Source organism: Seriola lalandi, unplaced genomic scaffold (genome assembly GCF_002814215.2).
Source record: "Seriola lalandi dorsalis isolate HSWRI2012SDOR001 ecotype SW California unplaced genomic scaffold, Sedor1 jcf7180002054854, whole genome shotgun sequence".
Lineage (NCBI taxonomy): Eukaryota > Metazoa > Chordata > Actinopteri > Carangiformes > Carangidae > Seriola > Seriola lalandi.
In genome coordinates this window covers 65327-88056 of record NW_019525407.1, presented here as the reverse complement: position 1 = coordinate 88056, position 22730 = coordinate 65327, and the positions used below count along the sequence as shown (strand labels likewise).

The 22730-nt window shown below is 39.2% G+C and overlaps 3 protein-coding genes across 5 annotated transcripts; 2 read left to right on the top strand and 1 right to left on the bottom strand.

The window, feature by feature from the left end:
* Positions 1 to 1160: 1160 nt before the first annotated feature.
* rela (RELA proto-oncogene, NF-kB subunit a) lies at positions 1161 to 13511 on the top strand. 2 transcript variants are annotated; one of them, XM_023427159.2, is made up of 11 exons: positions 1161 to 1339; positions 3115 to 3150; positions 3422 to 3567; positions 4530 to 4675; positions 6033 to 6124; positions 7188 to 7322; positions 8333 to 8437; positions 10585 to 10800; positions 10901 to 10981; positions 11086 to 11169; positions 11515 to 13511. In XM_023427159.2, the coding sequence occupies exons 1-11, from the start codon at positions 1333 to 1335 to the stop codon at positions 12360 to 12362; spliced, it is 1896 nt and encodes a 631-aa protein (XP_023282927.1). In that variant the 5' UTR covers positions 1161 to 1332; the 3' UTR covers positions 12363 to 13511. The 2 variants fall into 2 exon arrangements, with proteins under 2 accessions (XP_023282927.1, XP_023282926.1); XM_023427158.2 differs by having other exon boundaries at positions 11512 to 13511.
* On the bottom strand, positions 13494 to 15688 carry cunh11orf68 (chromosome unknown C11orf68 homolog). 2 transcript variants are annotated; one of them, XM_023427160.2, is made up of 3 exons: positions 15540 to 15688; positions 15214 to 15286; positions 13494 to 14741 (listed from the first exon to the last, which is right to left on the bottom strand). In XM_023427160.2, exon 3 carries the CDS (start codon positions 14698 to 14700, stop codon positions 13957 to 13959), a length of 744 nt encoding a protein of 247 aa, XP_023282928.1. In that variant the 5' UTR covers positions 14701 to 14741; positions 15214 to 15286; positions 15540 to 15688; the 3' UTR covers positions 13494 to 13956. The 2 variants fall into 2 exon arrangements, with proteins under 2 accessions (XP_023282928.1, XP_023282929.1); XM_023427161.2 differs by lacking the exon at positions 15540 to 15688 and having other exon boundaries at positions 15214 to 15351.
* Positions 15689 to 15749: 61 nt separating this feature from the next.
* Positions 15750 to 22651, top strand: drap1 (DR1-associated protein 1 (negative cofactor 2 alpha)). Its single transcript, XM_023427162.2, has 7 exons — positions 15750 to 15928; positions 16556 to 16628; positions 17259 to 17352; positions 17721 to 17846; positions 19335 to 19425; positions 19523 to 19611; positions 21145 to 22651. Exons 1-7 carry the CDS (start codon positions 15887 to 15889, stop codon positions 21329 to 21331), a joined length of 702 nt encoding a protein of 233 aa, XP_023282930.1. The 5' UTR covers positions 15750 to 15886; the 3' UTR covers positions 21332 to 22651.
* The last annotated feature ends 79 nt before the right edge of the window (positions 22652 to 22730 follow it).

Below are 22730 nucleotides of genomic sequence, written 5' to 3'. Positions count from 1 at the left end.
TTTTTTTAAAAAAGGATTATTACAAGTAGATGTTTTGCATTAACGAGTCTGTTTACAGCAGAAAACCCTGAGAATAAACTACTGGCAGAGACTGAGATGGATCCGGTCTAAAACTCTCTTCCAGGTTATGACTAAAGCCAGAAGTTATGTTATTGCCTCTCCCACTCACAACTTACTTTTCTGTTCCTTTCAAGTCCGTCATCTGGGTATTTCCGCACTGTTTTGAGTGGGTGGTGGCAAGTTGCAATGCAGAGGAAAAGCGGGTTCACCTTGTCAAGCTAGCCAGAGGATAACACCGGAAACAGACGACTTCTCTTCAAAGTAATAGCATAAGTTTTAATGGCCTTATTACCTAAAATGTTACAAATTGGCCTTTATTATTTCCTAATTACTTAAATAAAATATTATCATTATGATTAATAAAGAAAAAGTCAAAAAAGAAAAGAGATCCCAAATATTCACATGGAGTGAAGTTTATACACAAATCATGAAATGCACTGTCAAAGTACTAATTTGTTTTCAAGGAAGACTCAATGTTTCATCATGTATTGTTTTTAAATGGTACAATTACATTTTTACTTTTAAATATTTGTTGAATTAAGATTTTTTGGTTATAGAAATATATTTGCCATTTCCTGAACAGTTTCATTACCATTATTCTGTATATTTCAGTGGAAAACGTGTGGTACAGTACTTAAATATAAACTTTACCACCAATATTTTTTAAACTAGTACATGAAATGCATTAGCTTTATTTAGAGGCTTTGTTTTGTTATTCATCTTTAAATCACATTTTTTGGTTTAAAGATGTAATAATATTTTGACAATGACAGTATTGTAAAACACTTAAGATATCCTAATTCAAAAACTGAAATTCGATTTTTTACTATTTCTATTTAAAACTGCCTTGTTTACTTGTCCAAATGAATAAGCAACTTAAATGAATGGAAAACAGGAAATTAAAAAATAATAAATAGCCCACTGTGGGAAAGACATTTTCATGAAGACAATTAAGTTACATTTTCATGAAGCCTACTACAGAGTGAAGTCATCAAAAAATAATGTTGCAGCATAATGCTCGTCAGTAGGTGTTGTATTTTTTGCGCTGTTCTTACCGGAAACATGTGTTATACCTGCGTTTAGCTTTACTGAGCAGTCTTGGACACAGTTGTAGGTGGAGCGAAGGAGGCGACAGAACAGCCCTGTAAAGAAGTTTTTAGAGTCTCCTCTGTCGTGTTTGCACCGTCTTTTAGTTGGAAAAAACAACAACAACTAAACAACAGATAAGCTGGGTCGTGGCGGGAGAAGCCTAAGTCTGAATCAGACACAGCCATGGACGGTAAGTGGAGCTGATTTTTATTTGTTCGAGCTGTTTACCCAGCTCAGACTCTGGAGGTGAAACTGTACAGGGAGTTGTTTTGCGCACAGGGGAAAGCCCCGCTACCGCTGGGTTTTGCTAACAGGAGGAGTCTGCTGTTCCCGGACAGTAAGCTAACGTACAAATAGCGCGTTTACTAGCTTAATTTATCTGATGTCAGATTTAATATGTTTACTCTTCTGTCGCTGACTTACTTATCTGGCACGGGTGAACCAAACCGTGTAGAGCTGCCAAGAGGCCTGATGTGTTTGTCCACCTCATGCAACAAGAAATGCCAAACTCCGTTTAAAAAATTGGCAATTTAACGGTTATCTGTCTATTCTGGGACATATACGAGTTACATATCACATTTTAAAAAGTTGTCACTCATTGTGAAAAAAATATCTTCAATTCCGCTAAGATGTTAGACACCAGCTTGCATTCGTTTCAATTAAAAATCTCCCCTGTTACCATCGGCCCACGCTGCTAGCAACCGCCCACCTCAATTTTAGTGGATGGAAATTATGGAAATTACGCACCATATTTTTGCACAAAGTGTGATGAGATACGGGTTGTTGTTGTGGCAAATATATGCCGAAGTGAAGAGTGTCATTTTACGATTAAAATCTGCCCATGTGTATATTTTACATCACAGTTTCCTTTGCTTTTAAGAGAATAAATAAATAAATAAATAAATACCAAGTTTTTATATTGTTTTTTTTTTGCCTGATTAGGATGAAAACCTAACAAGAGATTGACTTTGTTGATAAACACGATTTATCCATATCTAGAACATGGATAGGATCATTAAGACAAAATCATATCACACAGGTCAACAATGCATGTGACAGGCATGACAAGCTTGTTAAAGCATTGACACCTTTCAGGGCAATTAGAGTGACAGTGACTCAAAGTGTCCCAGATGTTTCAGCTGTTATATTAACACATTCAGTTATTTTTATGGGCACCTTCACTTTCCCAACATCCAGTCTCAATGAATAAACTGGGATATATTTCAAATAAATAGTCAAAAGTGCAATTATTACACACTATTTATTATTTGTCCAAGTCTAAGATCCATAATAATTCATTTTAATCTTACATTACATAACTTTTAACAGTGACTCTTTTCATTTGTCACTGTTTGGACAAAACGTTTTTTCCCCACATTGTATTGCTTTGGTCTTAGGCCGGGAATCAGGCTTGTTACAACTTGGAAAGCATCCCACTCACGCTTTGAAATTGAACAAGTCCTACTAGGTGATGGGTGGAGCTCTAATCACCTGATCATATGTCACACTTCACTCGTTTCTATGAATCTCAACAATACATTAACCTTCAGGAACCTGAAACTAGAGTGCTGGTGCTGCCTTGCTCTTCAATCACAATGGGGGCTTCTCATAACATGACGGGTAATGTGACACTGATATTACACCCTGCCCGTCTTTGTTTGCTTTACTTGGCACTTCTTCTTCTTTATCTTATGGCAGGCAGTTTATGATGAGTAATTATATTTAACTGGGAAGTCCTCGCATCTCAGTGTCCCTTGACCTCTTTGGACGTAGCACTGTTGAGATGTTTTCCACCCAGACCACACCACAAATGACAAACTCTTACTAAACCAAAAATACGTTGTGAGGCTGTTTTTGGTTTTTGTCATGTATGTTGCCACTGTGCCCTGTCTGTCATTACTATACATGGTGATCTGCTATTTTCTCTAAGGGGGTTAAATTTTCTTTTCTTGTTGCCCACCACAGGTGTGTATGGATGGGGCATGACCCCACTCAACCCAGGTAAGAAGCTATTTCCCGCAAATGATCAATGTTATGCATGAATCAGTTCTCATATTGACTACAGCGTTTTCATGAGTAAACATTTCGACACTCTCTGTACTGGTGATCAATGACAGAGCTATTTCTGTGTTTACTAACTGATAGAGGTGAAGCAGTGTAGATGGGCAGTTGCACAATCTGACCACCGTGCTTTTGGATTTCCAAAAGTGACATTTAAGCCAGATTCTTCTTCTTCTTCTTCTTCTTCTTCTTCCTTCTGCCGGTGCATCAGTCCAAACAGCGAACCCCTTCATAGAGATCATTGAGCAGCCAAAGCAGAGGGGGATGAGATTTAGGTATAAGTGCGAAGGACGCTCAGCCGGCAGCATTCCTGGAGAGAAAAGCAATGACACCACTAAGACTCACCCAGCCATCAAGGTGAGTCAGACACAACTTTTTGCTACATGTCTTCTAGCTGTGAAACTTTTAATGTAGATTAGGTGATATAAAACTGCGTCTTTACTTTACCGTACTACTCTGACATACTTGTCCGCATACCTAGTGTGGACCTAGAGGCACTGGGGGGGGCAGGTCAGGGCTGAATGAACTCTTGCAGCAAAAGGAACATCTTTGTTAGGAATGTCAAGGGTTTGCACAACATAACTGAACATAGCAAAACTTGAGGAGGTTATCATGTTGTTCATGTTGACATCACAGCAGAAATAAACACGGTAGCAATAGACACAATGAGTAACATCATTAGATATATGATTGTTTCAGCCACAAACCAAAAAACTTAGACTGAGATATATATACTTAGCGTAAATAGGACGGTTGTGAAAAAAGGTACAAAAACCAATGTGTGTACTTTAGATAGATTTATCCAAAATAGATCAAGGCATGTGCTAAAGCATGATAAAATATGCAGTTGCTATAGTGTACAGTGCATTCGGAAAGTATTCAGACCCTTTACGTTTTCCCACTTCAATCTACACTCAAGACACCATAGTTACAAATTGAAAACAAATTAGTTTTAGAAATTGTTGCAAATTTATTATAAAGGAAAAAAATCGAAATTTCACATTGACATAAATATTTAGACACTTTGCTATGACATTTGAAATTTAGCTCGGGTTCCTCCCATTTCTCTTTATCATCTATGAGAGGTTTCTGCACCTTGGTTGGAGTCCACCTGTGGTCAGTTCAATCAGAAGCACACACACCTCTCTATGTAAGGTCAATGCATAACAGAGCAAAAACCATGAGAAGTGTGGCCGCCATCATTCTTATATAGAAGAAGTGTGGAACAACCAGGATGCCAGACGATTGCAAGCAAGTATCCACCCATCTAAAAAAATATCTTTTCAAATCATTAAAGTATGACACATTTCCTCCATCAGGTGCACAATTACAGCGGCCCCTTGCGTGTTCGCATTTCACTGGTAACAAAGAACGCACCGCACAAGCCTCACCCCCATGAACTTGTTGGGAAGGACTGCAAACATGGCTACTACGAGGCCGACCTGCAGGAGAGAAGAATACACAGGTAAGCGTTGTTCTTTTCACACTATTTAGAGAAACGTGGGGAATTTGTTGCAACTTCATGCCCGTGTTTCAAAATTACACTGAACTGCCTCGGGAGAAACTGTGTTTGGTATTTGTTTGACACTGACCTAGAAAAGGCCTTCATTATTTGTGGGAGATGACGTGTTCACTGTTGCTGGCTTCATCTTGGGTTTGGAGTTGAGTAAAACATTAACAGCATAAACTGCCCAATGACTTTGATTTCTTTCAGCTGCACTTTAAAACAGTAGGAAATAGTAGTAGGGAAGTAAAAATGGTGGCAGACAGCAGCGACTGATAAGACCAGATCCCTTTAATTGCTAAATATTTAAACTTAACGTAACATAATTGCACCAGTCCGTCTGGCTAGAGAAAATTTTGTTTGTCTATCTTCATCACAAGTGTGATGAAATTCAAACAAACTGCATGTGCTGCAGTTCACTGCCAGTGTTGTGATACAGGGTGAGTAAGTGTACAAGTTTATATTGAGTCACTTAAAAATATTGATATTTTGATAAAAGCAGATGTAGAGTGATACAGCAGTTAATCTCCAGTTGTAGGCGACAGGAGTCTGAAGTGTGGAAACAGATCTCTGATCATTGTAGATGGAAGGATCTAAGCCTGTTTTTTTTTTTTGAGTAATCAGTGGACACTCTTTTGAAACTGTAACTGTGTAGGAATTCAGCCAGTATGAAGGGAGGTGTTCACTTTTATTATCAGACTAGGAACAGCTACAATACATACCCACCAAAAGAATCTAAGAAACATGAGATAATACAACATCATCTTGTGACTACGCAATTCGAGGATCCAAGCAAGAAATGAAAAAAGGAGTAAAAGCAGTGGAACTAATAGATGAATTATGATCAAATAAAATGTCAGTTAAAAAAGATAAAATCTTTATAAAAAGAGTTTAAGTAATTCACTCTAAGTGAGTTTAAAAGGTGACTACCGGTTTGCCAAGGCAAAAAATCTTAAATGTATCACACTTTTACATTGTTAACAAGCTTATTATAGTAACTGATGTCTAAAAATATTAATTTATTGGAAGCGCACTTGAAGTCCAGTATTTTTCCACTTCCACCCTACTCCCCTCAGCTGTCCTCTGAGCTTAGGATGTGGTCAGTGATCCATAATGATGATGCATTATTATTTTTAAATGTGGCTTTTATGGGAGCAGAAATGTCCAAAGCAGATTAAAACTTGGGTTAATGGACCACGGTATGTGTAAACTGTAAATTGTATAGCCACAGTTATGTGTTGGTCCAGTAAAAAGAATCATAAATGCAAAAGAACTCATAGTATTAAATACTACAGCAGTTCTTTTCTTCTTCTTTCAGTTTTCAGAACCTGGGCATACAGTGTGTGAAGAAGAAGGATGTGAATGAGGCCATCACTTGCAGGCTGCAGACAAATAACAACCCCTTCAACAGTAAGTAGTCATGGTTAAAGATGAGTGTACAACACAAAGAGCTTTCTGTTTCGTTGCCCTTCTTCTGTTAAATCTGTCATTGTGTAAAAAGTTATTGTGCTGAGTGGAGAGAGTCCCCAAATGTCCCACTCAAATGTAAGTCTTTTATTTTGCTGAAGTTTTCTCAACTAGAACGGAGATTTCCAGCACAAACGTGCTTTTGTAAATGTAATGCCATTTAAAATTCTAAAACCAAAAGACTTTAAATGTGGCAATCTGAAATTAATGTCATCATTTCATCTGCTTGAAAAAACTAAAAATGCCCATTCTTCCGAAAAATTACTTCAAATGCTGATAACTTTGCAATAACACAGTAAATCATCTTGCGAGGCTAACGAACTAGCTTGAAAATGGCTGCTCTCATGCAAAACAATGGTAAAATACCGTACCTGGATAGGTTTTTAGCTAACTTCGTGGCTAACATTAAGCTAGCTACTGTACATTTTATGGGGATTGTGATATCTATATCTTTAGCTTCCTGTTTATACAACACATTTGTATTTCAACCTGTAGCTAGTATAATGTTTACCTTTGCTGGGTTAAGAAATAGCTAACTGGGTAGGTAGCATTAGCTGTGATAGCCACTAGTCATGTGTGGGTCAGGGGTTTTTTTTGCTACCCACACTCGCACTGACCAACCCACAAACATATGTGTTAATCATCCACCTGAACACGACCAGCAAACCTCCAACTTTAAACTGTCTCTCTTCCTCTCACAGTGTGCATAATTTATAATACACTTTATTTCTGATGGAGAGAGAAGTTTTACTAATCCACTCTCCTGTGTGGAATAAGTAAACTACATGTTCGTATTCGTGACTGCTGTGGTTGTGATAACTAGTTTAAAAAAGGTTTATTGGGAGTTACAATAACAACATTAAAAAGGAAGTTTAATCTGCTCCTTTCACCCTGCTTTGATACTAAAATACAGATAGCCTACATATGACAGGATGCAGTGCTCTGCCAGACTGCTGTGTTGCCTGTTTGTCCACCCCACCCTAACTCTGCTTTTTCTTGGCTGCAGTTCCTGAGGCGAAGGTGTGGGAGGAAGAGTTTGACCTGAATTCAGTGCGGCTTTGCTTCCAGGCCTCCATCACTCTGCCTACAGGGGAGCTGTTTCCTCTGGAGCCTGTGGTATCACAGCCCATTTATGACAACAGTGAGCGGAAAACACATATACATACACATTTCCTAATAAACTGTATGTTAAAGTTGAATTGATGGTAACTTTTTAACATTAATATTAATATCAATAGTGTGCTCTTCAATATATTCTGACCATTTTTAATTTGCATATTCCCCAAAAAACAAGTTCAACTTTTTTAAAAACTCAAAACCTTTCAAAATACAGATACAGTTAGAGAATCTTTTTTAAAATCCATTTCTTGGGGATAAATCATTGTCTAAATATTATTTTTTACAACACTTACATTTATTGAAATGTCATGACGACATGAAACATCAACAAAACATTTTGAAATTCTCTGTACATTCTCGTTCAGATTTGTTTATTGTGCATGTGTCACCAAGACATCTCCATATGTTTTGCACAAACAAAAATTGTTTTTAGTAATTTTTGTTTTTCAATCTCCACGATTGTTGCTCTTTGTAGATTATTCAGATTATTTGCACCAAAAGTCAGCAGTCTCCACAGTGCTAATGCTAATATGTACAGTTGCTATAAATCGTCAATATAAATAATTGTCTCAAAGATGTAAATGTAACAAAGTAAATTTACTTAATTTACGTACAAATTTGAGGTACTTATTGTAGTGGAGTACTTTCCCAGTGTAGGGGGTTGTGCTTCAGAATAAGATCTGAGCACTTCTTTGACCACTGTCTCCATATGATTTTGCCCACACTTCTGAAATGTGACATTCACTATTTGAATTAAAGCAAGGCTGAGTTTTTCACAATGAGCAGTAGTTTTGAGTAAAGTAAGTAGATGGTTTTAGAAATTAGCTTTTTGCTTCCCTGTAGAGGAATCAAGATTAAATAAAAAAAAATATATACAATCTGTAAAGGCAGGTATTTAATTGTGTTTGTCTGTCAAAAGATTTCGAGGTTCGCTATATTACAGAGCAAAGAACAGAATTTTGTATGATTGACCTGTGTCTGGTATTAATCGGTAGCTCTGGTATATTTGTTCACGCTTGTTCCATGTGGCAGGGGCCCCAAACACAGCTGAGCTGAAGATCTGCCGAGTCAACCGCAACTCTGGAAGCTGCAAGGGAGGGGATGAAATCTTTCTGCTGTGTGACAAAGTGCAAAAAGGTACACTATGCCTGTACCGTACAATGGTCTTTCATTTTATTCTGCCACTGTGTGCCGGTATGAACAACAGCCCCGTGCAGCACAGGAAGTTTGTTCATAACTCTGAACCTTTACTTTCATGTTTAACAATCCATAAATAGAACTCAGAACTGACTGAGGTGTTTGTAAAGCTTGCAATCAGTCATAGCAGTGAAGGTGTAAACCCATCACACCCACCCAGATACAAAAGCGAGATATTATACTGACAATACACTGGCTCTTTTTGAGTAAGTGAGCGTGAAACGCAGGTTCATTGTTACACAGAGTTTCTATGTTCTTTCCTTGTAGATGATAGAAAAGATAACCTCATAAATTACACATTCATAGTCCAATTTCCTTCTTTAGAAGTGCAGTTGAATAGAAGGAAATATGAGTAACACAGGTAATGACTTAGGGCATTGATTTAATAAAAAGGATTGTTAGCCAACATACACAAAAACTGATTACACCAATCTCTTATTACCAGAAGGATTGTTCGCCTACTTTCCCTTGACACCACAGAGAAGTAAATCTCATATTAAAATGCAACATTACAGATACTGTTCGCAAGTTATACTGAAGCTTGAAAGTAACAAATGCTTGTTTTTATTCATTAAGTTAAACCTAATACAGTATTTATTTTTACTATGCAGCGATTACCTTATTCACCAGTCACTACTCCTCACCCCTCAAATTGATGTTAAAGCACTAATCAATATTTATATGTGAATATTGTATCAAGAATTAAAATTATAAACCAAGCCTGCAGCATTAGTGAGAGCTTTAGCCTATTCTAGCTCATTGTTTTGGTTTTCCTGCCTGCAACCTCATTTCCTGCCACAATAGTGAGTGCTTTCAGTCAAAAAGCTCCTGAAAATGGACCACTATGGTCTACCTGCTCAGCACCCAATGGCAGACAGACAATATTAGCAGATAACTAGTGAAAACAGTAGAGCATTTAGAGCTCAAACGCAAGAGCCAGATATGTTTCACAAGAGGCCAAAACACAACTAAAGAGAGAGTGAATATCAAACTTAAATTCATGAAGCTGGCCAGAGACATGACTCCAAATTAATGCTAATGTTGCTAATGAAGCTTTATAAGGTCTATTTTGCATTTTCAGCTCGATCCTGTAGGCCTCCCCAGCTTTAAGTATGCATCCCAAAAAAACTCTGCTTTTGCATACAACCTGTGTGCACTGGTATTTTGGGCCACCACTATTGTTGCACATGTGAGGTTTTCTTGCCTGTCGCTGCACTTGCACTGCAAAGCAGCCATGTTACCACTTAGTGACTTTTATCACAAAATCCAAAAGCTTTCTTCCTCAAATTGTAGATCCACTTCTCATTTTTCTTTTTTTTTTTTTTTTTAATAAATCCCCAGTGTGTTTAGTGACTGCTTAACTGTCTATGCTTCTGGTGTTCATGTACGGAATATGAAAACACCTGCATGATTTTCCTTGAAAAAATGTAAAGTTTTTGAAGTATACCATAGGATTCACATCAGTGTGGTGCTGTGCTGCTGATATAGAACCCAACTCTTTAAACTTTCACTTCCCTACTCCTGGTGAACATTTTATCGCTTCATCTTTTTTGGTTTCTTTGCATTATCTTTTCCTAATTAACACAAACAAAAACATTTGATCATTATCAGTCTTTTCCCTTCATTGTTTGCAGCAGTTTGATCAAGGCAGGCGAGCATGCAATAAACCATGTTCTTTGTATTTTGGAAATTGGAGCTGTGGGAGACTTAGCCTGAGATGCACATTGCATCAGTGTGAAAACAGCCTGTGAAGCCTTCATAGACTAGATCATGAAACTCTTTGTCCTCGTCTTTCCAGGAGAATGTCATGTAGCCATTCTCACAACAAGTGGAGCCATTACATTGTCATTTAAACATTAAGCCTCTTCCTACATGAAGTTTAACAGCTGAAGCTAATTACACGGTTTGTAAGCTCTCGTCAGACTTTGTGTAGCATAGCAGCAAAGGTGATGCAACACTTCAGGGACTTTGAGCTCTTGTGCTCTGTCAATGGTAAACCTCAGAGCTGAAATGACTCAATGTCTGATTTTGATTCCTCTTTGAAGTCAGTTTAGTATCTTATACTTCCATTTTCTGTTTCCCTACAGAGGACATCGAGGTGCGTTTCTTCCAGGACTCCTGGGAGGGAAAGGGCACTTTCTCACAGGCCGATGTCCACAGGCAGGTGGCCATTGTGTTCCGTACACCGCCCTACCGCGACACTAATCTCACTGAGCCCATTAGAGTCAAGATGCAGCTCCGCCGGCCCTCTGACCGCGAAGTCAGTGAGCCAATGGACTTCCAGTACCTGCCCTCTGACCCAGGTAGGAGGCGGTGTTCTCATGCTTCCAAATGATACTTGAATTTGTTTATTAACTATCCAAACTGCGTCTTATAACTGCATTTTAAAAATGGCCCCTGTAGATGAATACAGACTGAGTGAGAAGAGAAAACGTACAGGAGACATGTTCCAGAGCCTCAAGCTGGGACCCATGCTGTCTAGTGGTACGTTGATGAGATTTGTTTGTCTGCCATAATATAATGAGGTAAAAGGCAATAGTATTTTTTTCAGTTGCAATGTAATATAATCATATCTATTACAATTTCAGTGTCCATTCCACAAGATAGACGGCACATAAGCCCAGCAAGGAGAACAGTCACAGCCAAGCCTCCATCAATGAACCCACAAGCTGGTGAGACTGTTTATATTGTTGATGTCACATATGGAGATCCTTTTCAATCCCTGCTCAGATGGGCTGTGATTTTATTAGACCTAAAAGTTGATTAATTAAATTGTTAATTGACAGAAAATTATTTGGCAACTATTGTGATAATCAGTTGTTTCAGTCATTTACCAGGCAGAAATGTCAAACATTCTTTGGTTTCAGCTTCTCCATTCTAAGGGTATATATATATATATATGTATATTAATATTTGTGAGTTTTAGAGTGTTAGTCAGACAAAATATGTTATACTACAGAGATGAGATTTTGAGTAGTGGAACTCAACTTGCTTGTCTGTCTGTGTGTATTCAGCAGCTGTGGTGCCCCCTGTTGCCAGTGCAGTGAAACCCCAGGCTTCATACTCATTTCAGCCAGGCCAGCTTTTCTCCATCCAGCCCAAGGTAGAGGCCTCTCCCTCCAGCTCAGCTGTGACTACAAACCAAACATGGAAAATCATGGAGAGCCTGAACCTGGGCCCCCAGCCCAAAGCCACTCCAGTGGCCAACTTCACAATAAGTCAGGCGCCATCTTCCTCCTCTTCCTCCTCTACAACCACCTCCACTGCCAACCAGGACTTCTCCACTGTCAACCTGTCAGACCTTCATGAATTTTTCCCCAACATTTCCTCAGCCATGGCCCAGGAGCCCACACCTTCTCAGGGGACCACTGTCTCCTCTCAGGCCAGCAGCTCCTTCACCCTCCAGGCCCCTCAGTTCCGGGTGGATGATGATGATATCCCAGAATTCCCTATCTTTCCTGAAGCCCAGGCCCCAGGTACCCTGGACAGCCTAAACATGGATGACTTTGAGGACCTTCTGAACCCCCGCCTCATCAGCGAGGCTGGAAATGGCGCCTCAATGTTGGCCCAAGCTTCATGTCAACAAGCCGCCCCTCCCAGCTCCTCCGCTGCTGCCCAGAACACAGTATCCCAGAACACTTCTGACCCTGCCAGCCAACCAGGTAGCACCTGGATGAATTACCCCAACAGCATTGTCAACTTGCTCCAGAACGAGAGCATGATTATCATGGCATCCAACAACAACAACCACCAGGCCCCTGTGCTGGATGAGTTTGATGAGTTGATGTCTGCTGACGAGGATCGTCTTATTTCCATTTTTAACAGCGAAAGCCAAGCTGGGTATGTGTCAGGACACCAGACTTAAAGTTTGTCCATGTGATTCTTTTTTTTTTTTTTTTTTTTTTTTTATAACAGACACATTGACATAGACCATGTGAGCTGCCCACTTCGCCATCAGGACTAAAACTCCTTTTTTATTACCAAGGACAGAAAGGAAACAAGGTGGACATGAAGGGCTGGAGGAGACTGAATGTAGCAGAACTGTTCACTGTGGACTTGCTTTTTGAAATACCAGCAAAGACATTTTTTGGTATTCAATTAACGGGGTTTGCCAGGCTTTATATACAGTTTGTCTGACAAATGATAAAACACAGGACAGAACATAATCAGATTTCTTTCTTTGTTTAGCATCAATCATTTACTGTTTCAGCCAGTGTCAACACAGTGGTGGAAGATGGATTCACCACAAATGTTTGTTTTAAAAAGACAATCAGATCAGATAAGATCAATTGCTGATGGCATCTGTTAAGATGTTTCCCTGTAACATGTTAAGCATGTTTTTACTGTCCTTGTAACAATTCTGGCAGAGCTGATCAGTGTTAATGTGATAATCACTGTCTCTAATTAAAATGCTGTTTAGTCTGCTTTTTTATTTTAAACAAAGCGGCTGGTATATAGAATTTAATCCAACCTAGAGGCAAGTCAATGCAAATAATATCTATTGTCATTTAATTAAATATCCCCATGTAGTACTTTGTAACTGAATAGAATGTTTTCTGACTGTCGGCAGTAACTGTAACCACTGTCTGTACACAGGTGCCTCTCAGCAAAATACTATGGTAGTAATGTTTTAAGAGCCAAATGAAGGTCTATATGTAAATAATTATCAAACAAGCAACATTAATAAGTACATGCTTATAGCACAGAAGAGTACAAAAGTTCATGCATCACACTCACAGAGCTGTATCAGGTCTTCCTCTGGTCTCTAACCAGTTTTTCCAGTTATTTTATCCATATGGCTACCATTTAACTCAACAGTTTTAGACCTGTAGGTCAAATTGCTAATTTGCTTTATTGAGATGGCATTATGTGGTTTTATACTAGGATGATGTAAGCAGATTGTACTATATGCAATTTTTCGCTGTCATGAATGATGAATTCTGTCAAAATCTAAAAAACACTTTTCTTGGCAATAAAAAAAGAAACTGCATAAAAATAAAGGTCTTCAAAAGTAGATTTTATTTGGCAACTCTGTAAGCAAAAGGTAAAGTCAAAAAATGACAGAAAGGTATCAAAATCAAACAGAAATGCTTCATTGGATGCAAATTTTCCCCTGACGATGTGCATACAAATCAAGGATTTCTTTAGCCACCCTATTGGTCAGGTAAGTGTAAGTGTGTTACAAACAGAACCTCAACAATACAAATATTCTCACATGAATACAATATATTCAATACAAAAAAGGTGACTATTTTCAGGTGACTTAGAAAATATTACAGCGAGAGAAGACAACTGAAATGAGATTTTGTGCTTTTTGCCAAAAGGAAAAACATGAGATCAAAATCCAACCACTGACTTTCAAAACAATTTCAATCAGAAAGTCATACTGCACAACCCAACTCATGGGATCACTAAGTGCCTCTTCATTCACTCATCCTACAAAACTATCCTCTTGCTCTTTATGTTACTTCAAGATTGGTGACTTTGTTGACAATGTGGGAACGCCTGGGTACACACTCCAGGTCAAATTTGCTCTCATATATGGTCGGACAAAGCTTCCAGCGGTTGTTTCGGTAGATTCCCAGGTATGTGTACACATCCGGCTTATAGGAGAGAGGGCACTTGACCCCTGTGGCACGGATGACAGAGTCCAGCCTTACAACCTCGCTCTCATCAGTGAAGTTCTGGTTATAGGCACAAATGACCTGCTTGCCCTCTGCCTTGGAGTCATAGGGACTGACTTTAACTAGGGAGACTTTGCCATCCAGGGCTGCTCTGGCCACACATTCCCATGCATGGTCCAACTTAAAACCAGAATCCAAGTGCATCAGCCACTTGCCCGTGAGCACCCCGTGGTTCAGGGCCAGCTCCTTCACTGTCTGGAAGCTGACAGGCCGGCCACAGGCCAGAAGCTTCTCCCAGCTCTCCTGAAGACCCATAACATCAGCACCACTGGGGCAGTGGGTCGGGCCCAGCACAGCTATCCACCCCACAGGGCTGACACCACCATCCTCATCGCCAAATCTGTGCACTTGTGAGGGCCTGTTGCTCTCCAGCCAGCCGTCAAACTCGGATCTGGGAGTTCGTCTCGAGTCAAACACTATCCAAGGGTCCATGTCTGCAGCCATGGCCTCAGCGGCATAGGTCTCTGCAGCAAAGGGGGTCTCCACCTCGCCGTCGACAGGGGCCTCTTCCTCCTCCATAATACTGCCAGTGTGAGGCTATTTAAGTGCTGGATCTTGTCCTGTTAAAACGAAGGTGTTGTAAATTAAACTTGAAAAATGAAAAGTGCAGCCTCTCTGTTCATTTATGGTGCCCCCAAACAATTGGATAGATGGGTTGCCTGCGGATGTTTACTAATGCTGCTAGCTAGCCTGCTACATTAGCAACACTTGTTCAACAGCTAACGTTTATCCACATCCGATTCTCTTACAAAATATAAGATGTTTTTCCTTTGCGTTTGTGCATCATCTACAGTGGACATGTGACTAAACACTGAAACAGTATTTCTATTTGCTTGGTTCCAGTCTTATTGTAGCTAACCAGCTGCTTAGCCATTTTACCAATCGTCCATGTTCCGTCTTCTTGAATTTGGACCAAGATTATTTACAGCTGACTTTTGAACACAACTAATGTATTAACACGCATATTTGCTTGTGGACGATAGAAATTATCGAACGTTCATCGGAAACAATAGATATTAAGGCTTAACATACCTGCAGATGTTTAAGTTTGTTGTCCACTGTTGTTCTTCCGTACAAGCACAGCCCCGATGGTATATGGTCCGCTCTGTATCAAAGGGCGATATGACAATCTCCATTCAAGTGACTGGCAGATTAACTAATACCGTCTATCCACTAAATCACATACTACGGAAACGGCTCGGGCTTTAGATACATTCATCACACAAAGAAAGCAGTACAACTGCGTTGTTAAAAAAATACAATACACTCCTGGTATAACAGTAGTTTTATTTAACAATTTAAGCGGATAATGTACTGAATTCAACAACGCAGTAATACAACGACAAATGACAATATACCAGGTTTCTCTGGGTGCGTACAAAAATGTCCACAAATGTGCTGGTTGTTAGTTTTTCTGTTGTGTATCTGTCAAATATATCTTACGCTACACTAATGGCTCAGAATTAACATCATTTGAACTACATTATATTCCTAGTGTGCTCCAAAATGAGGGCGCTGGGACCCTGCGGAACTAAACTGACCTGCCAGGCAACAGGGAACCAGTGACGACGACGTGCTAACGAGTTAGCCGGCTAGCTACCGCTATCTGGTGTGTGCGCGGTGGAGGCGAATTACATATGATATAGAGTAATAATCCAGCATATACTGTATTTGTTTTTAGGCTAGCCATCCACGTAATTTAATTATGCCCAGCAAAAAGAAGAAATACAACGCCAGATTCCCTCCGGTAAGTTTATGACGGTCTGGACCGGTGTTAAGATTAGCTAACGTTAGCAAACTGTACGATACAAAGCTAACTTCTCTAGCTATCTTGAGTGAGATTCGGCCTGTTTTGTTGCTTAGAGAGCTAACAAGCAAATCATCAAACAGAAGTAGTTCACCACTAAATCTAATTTGCATTGGTGAGAAGTAACATCGCATTATACCAGCGTTACCACTTTCATTGAATAGGCCAACTTTCCTTGTATCCCAGTGTTTGCTACAGTATATTTAAGGTATGCGACGTATGTTAGCTACCTACCCTACTAAATAACGTTGTTTTTAGCATGGCAAGCTAAGAAACTGGACGTTGTTTGTAGCTGCACAACGAGCAAACTTTGTAGATTATCATAGGGAATACGCTATGATAAATCTCATTATCCTGACGGGAATGAACGGGTTTAAACATGCATGCTGTGCAAGTCCCCTTATGATGTAGTTTGCTAACATTGTTGTGAACGGGCCTTTGGTTTTGATAAACAGAAAGTTGTATCCAAGTCTGTTTATAATACAAATCGTGAAACGGTGTCACCGTATTTACACGTATTGACTCAGTGTGCGCACACACTTAAAGTTAAACCTTTTGTCATTACAGGCGAGGATTAAGAAGATTATGCAGACAGACGAAGAAATAGGCAAAGTGGCTGCAGCAGTACCCGTTATTATTTGTATCCTTCCTGCCAAATATCTTCACAGCTCCTTGGTCTGGATCATCTGCATGAGAAGTTTGAATGCAGAGGGGTGTTAGATTTATTTAAATTACACTCTTCATTCAGTCATGGGTGTTTAAACTAATGGTCTGACTTGGTGTTAAAATAATGATTTGATAAACCAGTTGATCAACAGAAATTTGACAGAGAAAATATGAAGATTTATTGTTTTGTCTGTATTTTAACACAAAGCAACATGAAGACATCTCTTAGGGAGCGCATGATGGGCATTTATTTATTTACATTTTATAGATTAATGAATAATCTTAAAAATAAATGATAGGTTAACTGATGAAAAAAAATGTCACCCCTTGTCTGACTCTGAGTGGCACTCTGTCATGTAGTATTTCAAATAATAGGCATTGGCAGTAGGAAGTTATTTTTGTGGTATCAATACAAACATTGTAATGATTGTGTCACAATCTGCTTGTTAAACCCAAGCAAGCTGTTCATGTTTTTCATTTTCAGATTTGAAAGTTTTCAGGCTCCGTGCAGTAACAACGTAAGTTAGACCATGCAAGTGAATCTGTTCATTATAATGAAGGACATAGACCTGCTATATCATACTTTCCTTAACTGAGACATCAGCGAGAGCCTTGGAGCTGTTTTTGGAATCGTTGCTTACAAAGGCCTGTCAAGTCACCCAGTCCAGGAATGCAAAGACGATGACAACGTCACATTTGTAAGTTTCTGTTCATATTAAAATTGTATTTTGTGTAATAATGTAGCTGAAAAGGTGTTATGTCTTCATTTCCTTTGGGATTTAAATAAAGACATACCCATGCTACTGTTACTTAGATAGCGCTGCTGAGTGGATTTGCAACACACCGCCAAATTAAATCCCTTGTATCTTAAAGTATCTCTAGCAATGACTAAGATGTATCTGCCAAGAGAATCTTACTGTGTGACTTGAAATTAATATATAATTCCATTTTATCTCTTTTTCTATTTGATATGAAGTGCACATTTTGCTCGTCTCTGAGTGTGTCTTAAGTCTGTAGAGGAGGCAATAGCCTGATTTAAAAAGTGTGTGTGTATGTATGTTCACAGAAAACAGTGTATTGAACTGGAGCAACAGTTTGATTTCTTAAAAGACCTGGTGGCAACTGTGCCGGACATGCAGGGAGAGGGGGAAGAGAACCACACGGAGGGAGGAGGAGAAAAAGTCCCTCGCAGGTATCACTCACACTCAAACACACACCGACATGTTAGTAGCCATGACTACCAAGGAATTAAACAGTCAAACACAACAAAGTTGACACCATTAAGCTCTGGTCTGGTTTATGACTTGATTATCTTTACATGGACACAAGGCCAGTTACTATCATTTTTGCAATGTTACCATATTACTTATTTCGTTTTGTTTTGTTATTATATCATTAACAGAAACCAAAAAGAAAAAGGCACATGCACATATCGGTTTCACAGAGGGGAGAACTAATTATTGAGGATTGTAGAGAAGAGAAAGTCGTATTGACTGTCAAATCAAACAGGGACTCTGCAGCTAAATTGATGCTGAGTCTGGCACAGAGTTATACTTAAATGAGTAAAAAGTCTTCTTTTCACTGAACAGTGTGGCTGATTCGATTCTGATACAATTTAAAGTGGTTGTAAGCTGCTTGGCTTTGGTAATGAGGCATGTGGCGTCACAGCATCTTTGAATATAAATGACCCCAACAAATTTCCACCAGCAGTATTGGTCACATTATTCTCGCATTTGAAGTTATCTCTACTGATTTTAATGTTCGATTTGGGCACAACTGTCTTGCAGATTTATGCTGTAGAATAACTTTCTAATTTTTTTAATTGTTTTATAAGCTTTTAAAATGTGGTTAGTTATGTCCATATGTACGTAACTCTGTCCCATTCTCGTGAATATGATATCTCAGTAACGCCTCGAGTGAATTTCTTCAAATTTGGCACAAACGTTCTCTTAAATTCAAGGATGAACTATTTCAAATTTGGTGGTCAAAGGTCAAGGTCACCATCACCTCACGTTCGTCCCATTCTTGTGAGTGTGATACATCTGGAATGCTAGGAGGGATGATTTGATTTGATTACATCTGGCATAAACATGCGCTTGGACTCAAGGATGAACTGATTCAAATTTGGTGGTCAAAGGTCAAGGCCAGTGTGACCTCAAGAATTCATACAATAATTATGACAAAATTTCACACAAATCTCTGATAGGATGATATTTTATATCCATGAAGTCAAAAGTCAACTTCACTGTGACATCATAATGTTCTGCCAAAGAAATCTTTCTGGCCATTATTTAACAGCAACATCCATATTTGATTATTGGTCAGGTATATTAACACATACAAGGAATTTGGCTCTTTTTTTTTTCTCAATGAACTTACACACTAATGCAACAGATGTACAGCAGAACAAGAACAACACATCTTAACAAAGTAGAGTCAAATCAATTTTATTTATATATTCCTATATCACAAATCAAAAAATACACTTAATACCTTTTATTAAATTCCTTCAAACTCTTCACTACATTGTTTCGATGATTCTGGACAGACATTGATGTAAACCGCAACTTGATTGCATGGTGAAGGCATGCAACAGCGAGGCAGTAGTTCTAGTTAAAAGCTGAGAGAATGACTACCTTCATATGTCATTGCATAACTTTTCTTTTGTTTTCTTCTCCAGGGGTCGAAAACCAGGATCTGGACGCAAGAATGGAGGGGCAGGCTCCAAAGGGAAGGACAAGAAGTTGTCTGGCACAGAGTCGGAGCAAGAGGTGGGCGTTGATTTGCATGCAGAGGCCAATAACTATCTGCAGTTTCAAAGATTTGTCCTCAGATGGCTCACTTTGTGTTCCTCCCTGATGGAGACAGGATGACTCTGAAGACAGCGAGACAGAAGGGGACGAGGATGATGGCTCTCAGTCAAGCACAAATCTACAGGCTGCATCCAGATTCCACAGGTATGGACACAGAATAACCAGTTCACATCTGGCGACACCGTGTGGATCTAGGGTCTTTTGTCTGTCCTCTCAAGCTGCATAGTGAGAGAGGGATTTTGCCAGTTCATACTGTATTTGTCTGTGTCTTGTGAAAACGAGGGGATTTTTAAGTGGTTTATATAAAATAAGAGCGAGGAGCCCAGAGAAGATCCAGCAATTTATCTGAAAGAACACCAAATTTGATGATCGATGTGAACAGGGACACATTTGAGCCCCTTTCCAACACGAACAATTGTATGTAAATTTGATGATGAGTTTAAATCCATCACTGGTGCAGCCTTTGAGAACAGAGCAAACATTCTTCCCACCTCGTACACATTTTTCAACTCACTGCCGCTTTCTCTTGTTCAGGAACCAGATATTGTGTGTGTGTTATGCTCTCAATGAATGTCCTATCGAATCAGAATAAAACCAGTGAGCAACGTTTACATAAGTCACCTGTTTAAAACGCCAAATAGCTATCACTTTAACCGCCTGTTGAAACCAGCAATATTATATATTAATGTGTGAAAAGGCTTTCAATTGGATCTACACCTCATGTGGAGTGTGTTCCTGAACACCCCTGAATAAACCTTGAGGGATGGCATCACACTGTTGTCAGTACCTTTTGTCTGCAGTCATACTTGAATTTAGAGCTGATCACTTATGGGATCAATCAAGACCAAATCCATCTTAAAGTTAATTTTGTTTAACAGCAGCCACTGTGGCCTCCAGTGACAATTACAAGATAGTGGTGAAAGCTAAAACATAATGTAACAGTAGCACGAGGAGAGAGGAGTCATCAAGTCAGTGAACACACTCAATATCATGAGGACCACTGCACACTAAAGTTAGCTAACATTAGCCAACATATGCTACTGCTCAGTACCAGACCAAGAACCAGACCTGTGAGAGTAATGGTTTGAGTGCCAGTGCTTTTTATTTATAAGAGGAAGAACATCTTATTTCTCCTCTGACTTTCACTTTAACAGCAAATCATGACAGATTTATATCAATTATTTGATTCTAAATGTGGCTATTGGAAGTTCACTGCTTCTATTATACATTTAAAAATTGTATGCCAACTATTCAGACAGAGAAATGCAATTTTCCTATGAGCCCTCAAACTGTGAAACAGTCTGCCAATTGAGATCAGACAGGTTACATCATTAGTGTCTTTCAAAACGCTTCTTAAAACATTCCTTTATTGGAAAGCTTTTATGAATGTTTGATGTGTTGTGTTTTATTTTGTTGCGATTTATTTTCCCATGATACAGACAGAGTATATTCTCATCCAACTGATTCTGTTTTATGATGTGTTTGTTTTTCTCTTGTTTGTATTTTCTCTTTTTAATTCCCCTTTTTCTTTCTGTAAAGCACTTTGAAACGTTGTTAAGGAAAGTGCTATATAAATAATTTTTTATTTATTTTATTTATTTTTTTAATTTCACAGTAATTTATTGATGACCTGATTTTCTAACACCTGGTTTACACCTCTGTCTGTACCCCTCGCAGCTCAAACGCGGCCCCCCCGTACATGCACATGGGCAACATGGTCTCAATGGGCAGCATGGCTCCAGCACAGCCCCAAGGCGGCATGGCCTTCGCCCCCCACCCCTCCATGATGAGTGTCGCACCGCCTCCCCCAGCCCCCGCGCCGCACAAAAACGAGGATGACGACGATGAAGACTATGACTCTTAGCTCCGTCTGCCCGCCACCTCCACCACTCGCTCTCTCACACACACACACAAACACACACACACACACACGCACGCACACACACACATAAACACACACACGCTCTTTCAACATTATTTTCAATTTCTTAAGTTGTAATTGCGGCGGCCGCTCTAAGCAGAGGAGGGAAAGACTCTTCATCGCAGCCCACTTACAGAAAAACCCTCAACAGCCGGCTGTAGAAGAGACCGCCGCAGGAGACAGAAAACTGGTTGTATATTATGTGTTTTAATTTTCTTTCTTTTTTTTTTTCTTTTTTTTTAAAAGGTTTTATTTTACTGTAGGAGGAGAATCCAACACGGATGTTTTTTAACAAGTCAGTCGTTCTATTTTGGCTATTAAAAATGGCAGTCGTCACCGTTTTTGCCATTAGCCCCTGCAGACAGGATAGGTGTGGTTTGTGTTGCCTTGTAGCTTTTTCTTTTGGCACTTTTCTTTCTTCCTCAATCCTCTGTCGTAGACATGATGAAGTGAACTTGTCAGTCATCATGCAAACCCTCAGGTTGGCTGAAATATTCTGTAAGTGGTAGTTAAAGCCTTATTACAGCCTTTGGTGCTCATACAAAGGCAGTTAATTGAGATGAGTTCAGGGCAACAGCTTGTTAAGTATCTGAAAGGTGATCAGCACTTGTCTAAGGGAAAGGGAGGTCATTGTCTCACCCATGAAGTGTTATATTACTCTGTTATCTATTGGCTATGAATTACTGCTGTTAAGATGTGAGCCCCACTTCTGGGCTTTGCCACAACTTGCTAGTCAATTCAATTGTCAGCCTGTAACATAAACAAGGAAGCAGGTGTATTTTTACTATAGGTTAGCTAGCCACAGCTTTTTTTGAATTAGTTTCTATTTTTAATTCATGTTTTTTATCAAGAGAACTGTAAACTTCCATGACCACAACCATATCAGCAGGTTAAAGATTTACAGTGTTGTTATTTTTGATGCTGTCAGGCATTTAGACCTCCTTTATTATTTTATACGACCATTAAATTCCCCTGAATTGGCCATCAGAAGTATACTGTGACTGTTGAACTATGACTTTGTTTTTAAAGGTGTTTGTCCCCTCTAATTTCTCCTCTGGCCACCCCTCCAATTTTGAGTAACATCCTCCTTTATCTTAGATTGTTTTAGATGTATCCAATGAAAGCAGAGACGGGGCTCCCCATTTATATGTCAGTCTCAGTATGAAATGTTTCCAAATAGACAGCTGACACTGTATTGTAAACTTTTAACATTCTTTTTATTTTGTATGGGTGAAATAAAGTTCATATTTCAATTAAAAAAAAGCAACTCTTGTTTTGGTTAGTTGTGTTTTCCAGATCAGAAGTGAAATGGCCTGAAATACTTTTCACATCAAGCCAATCT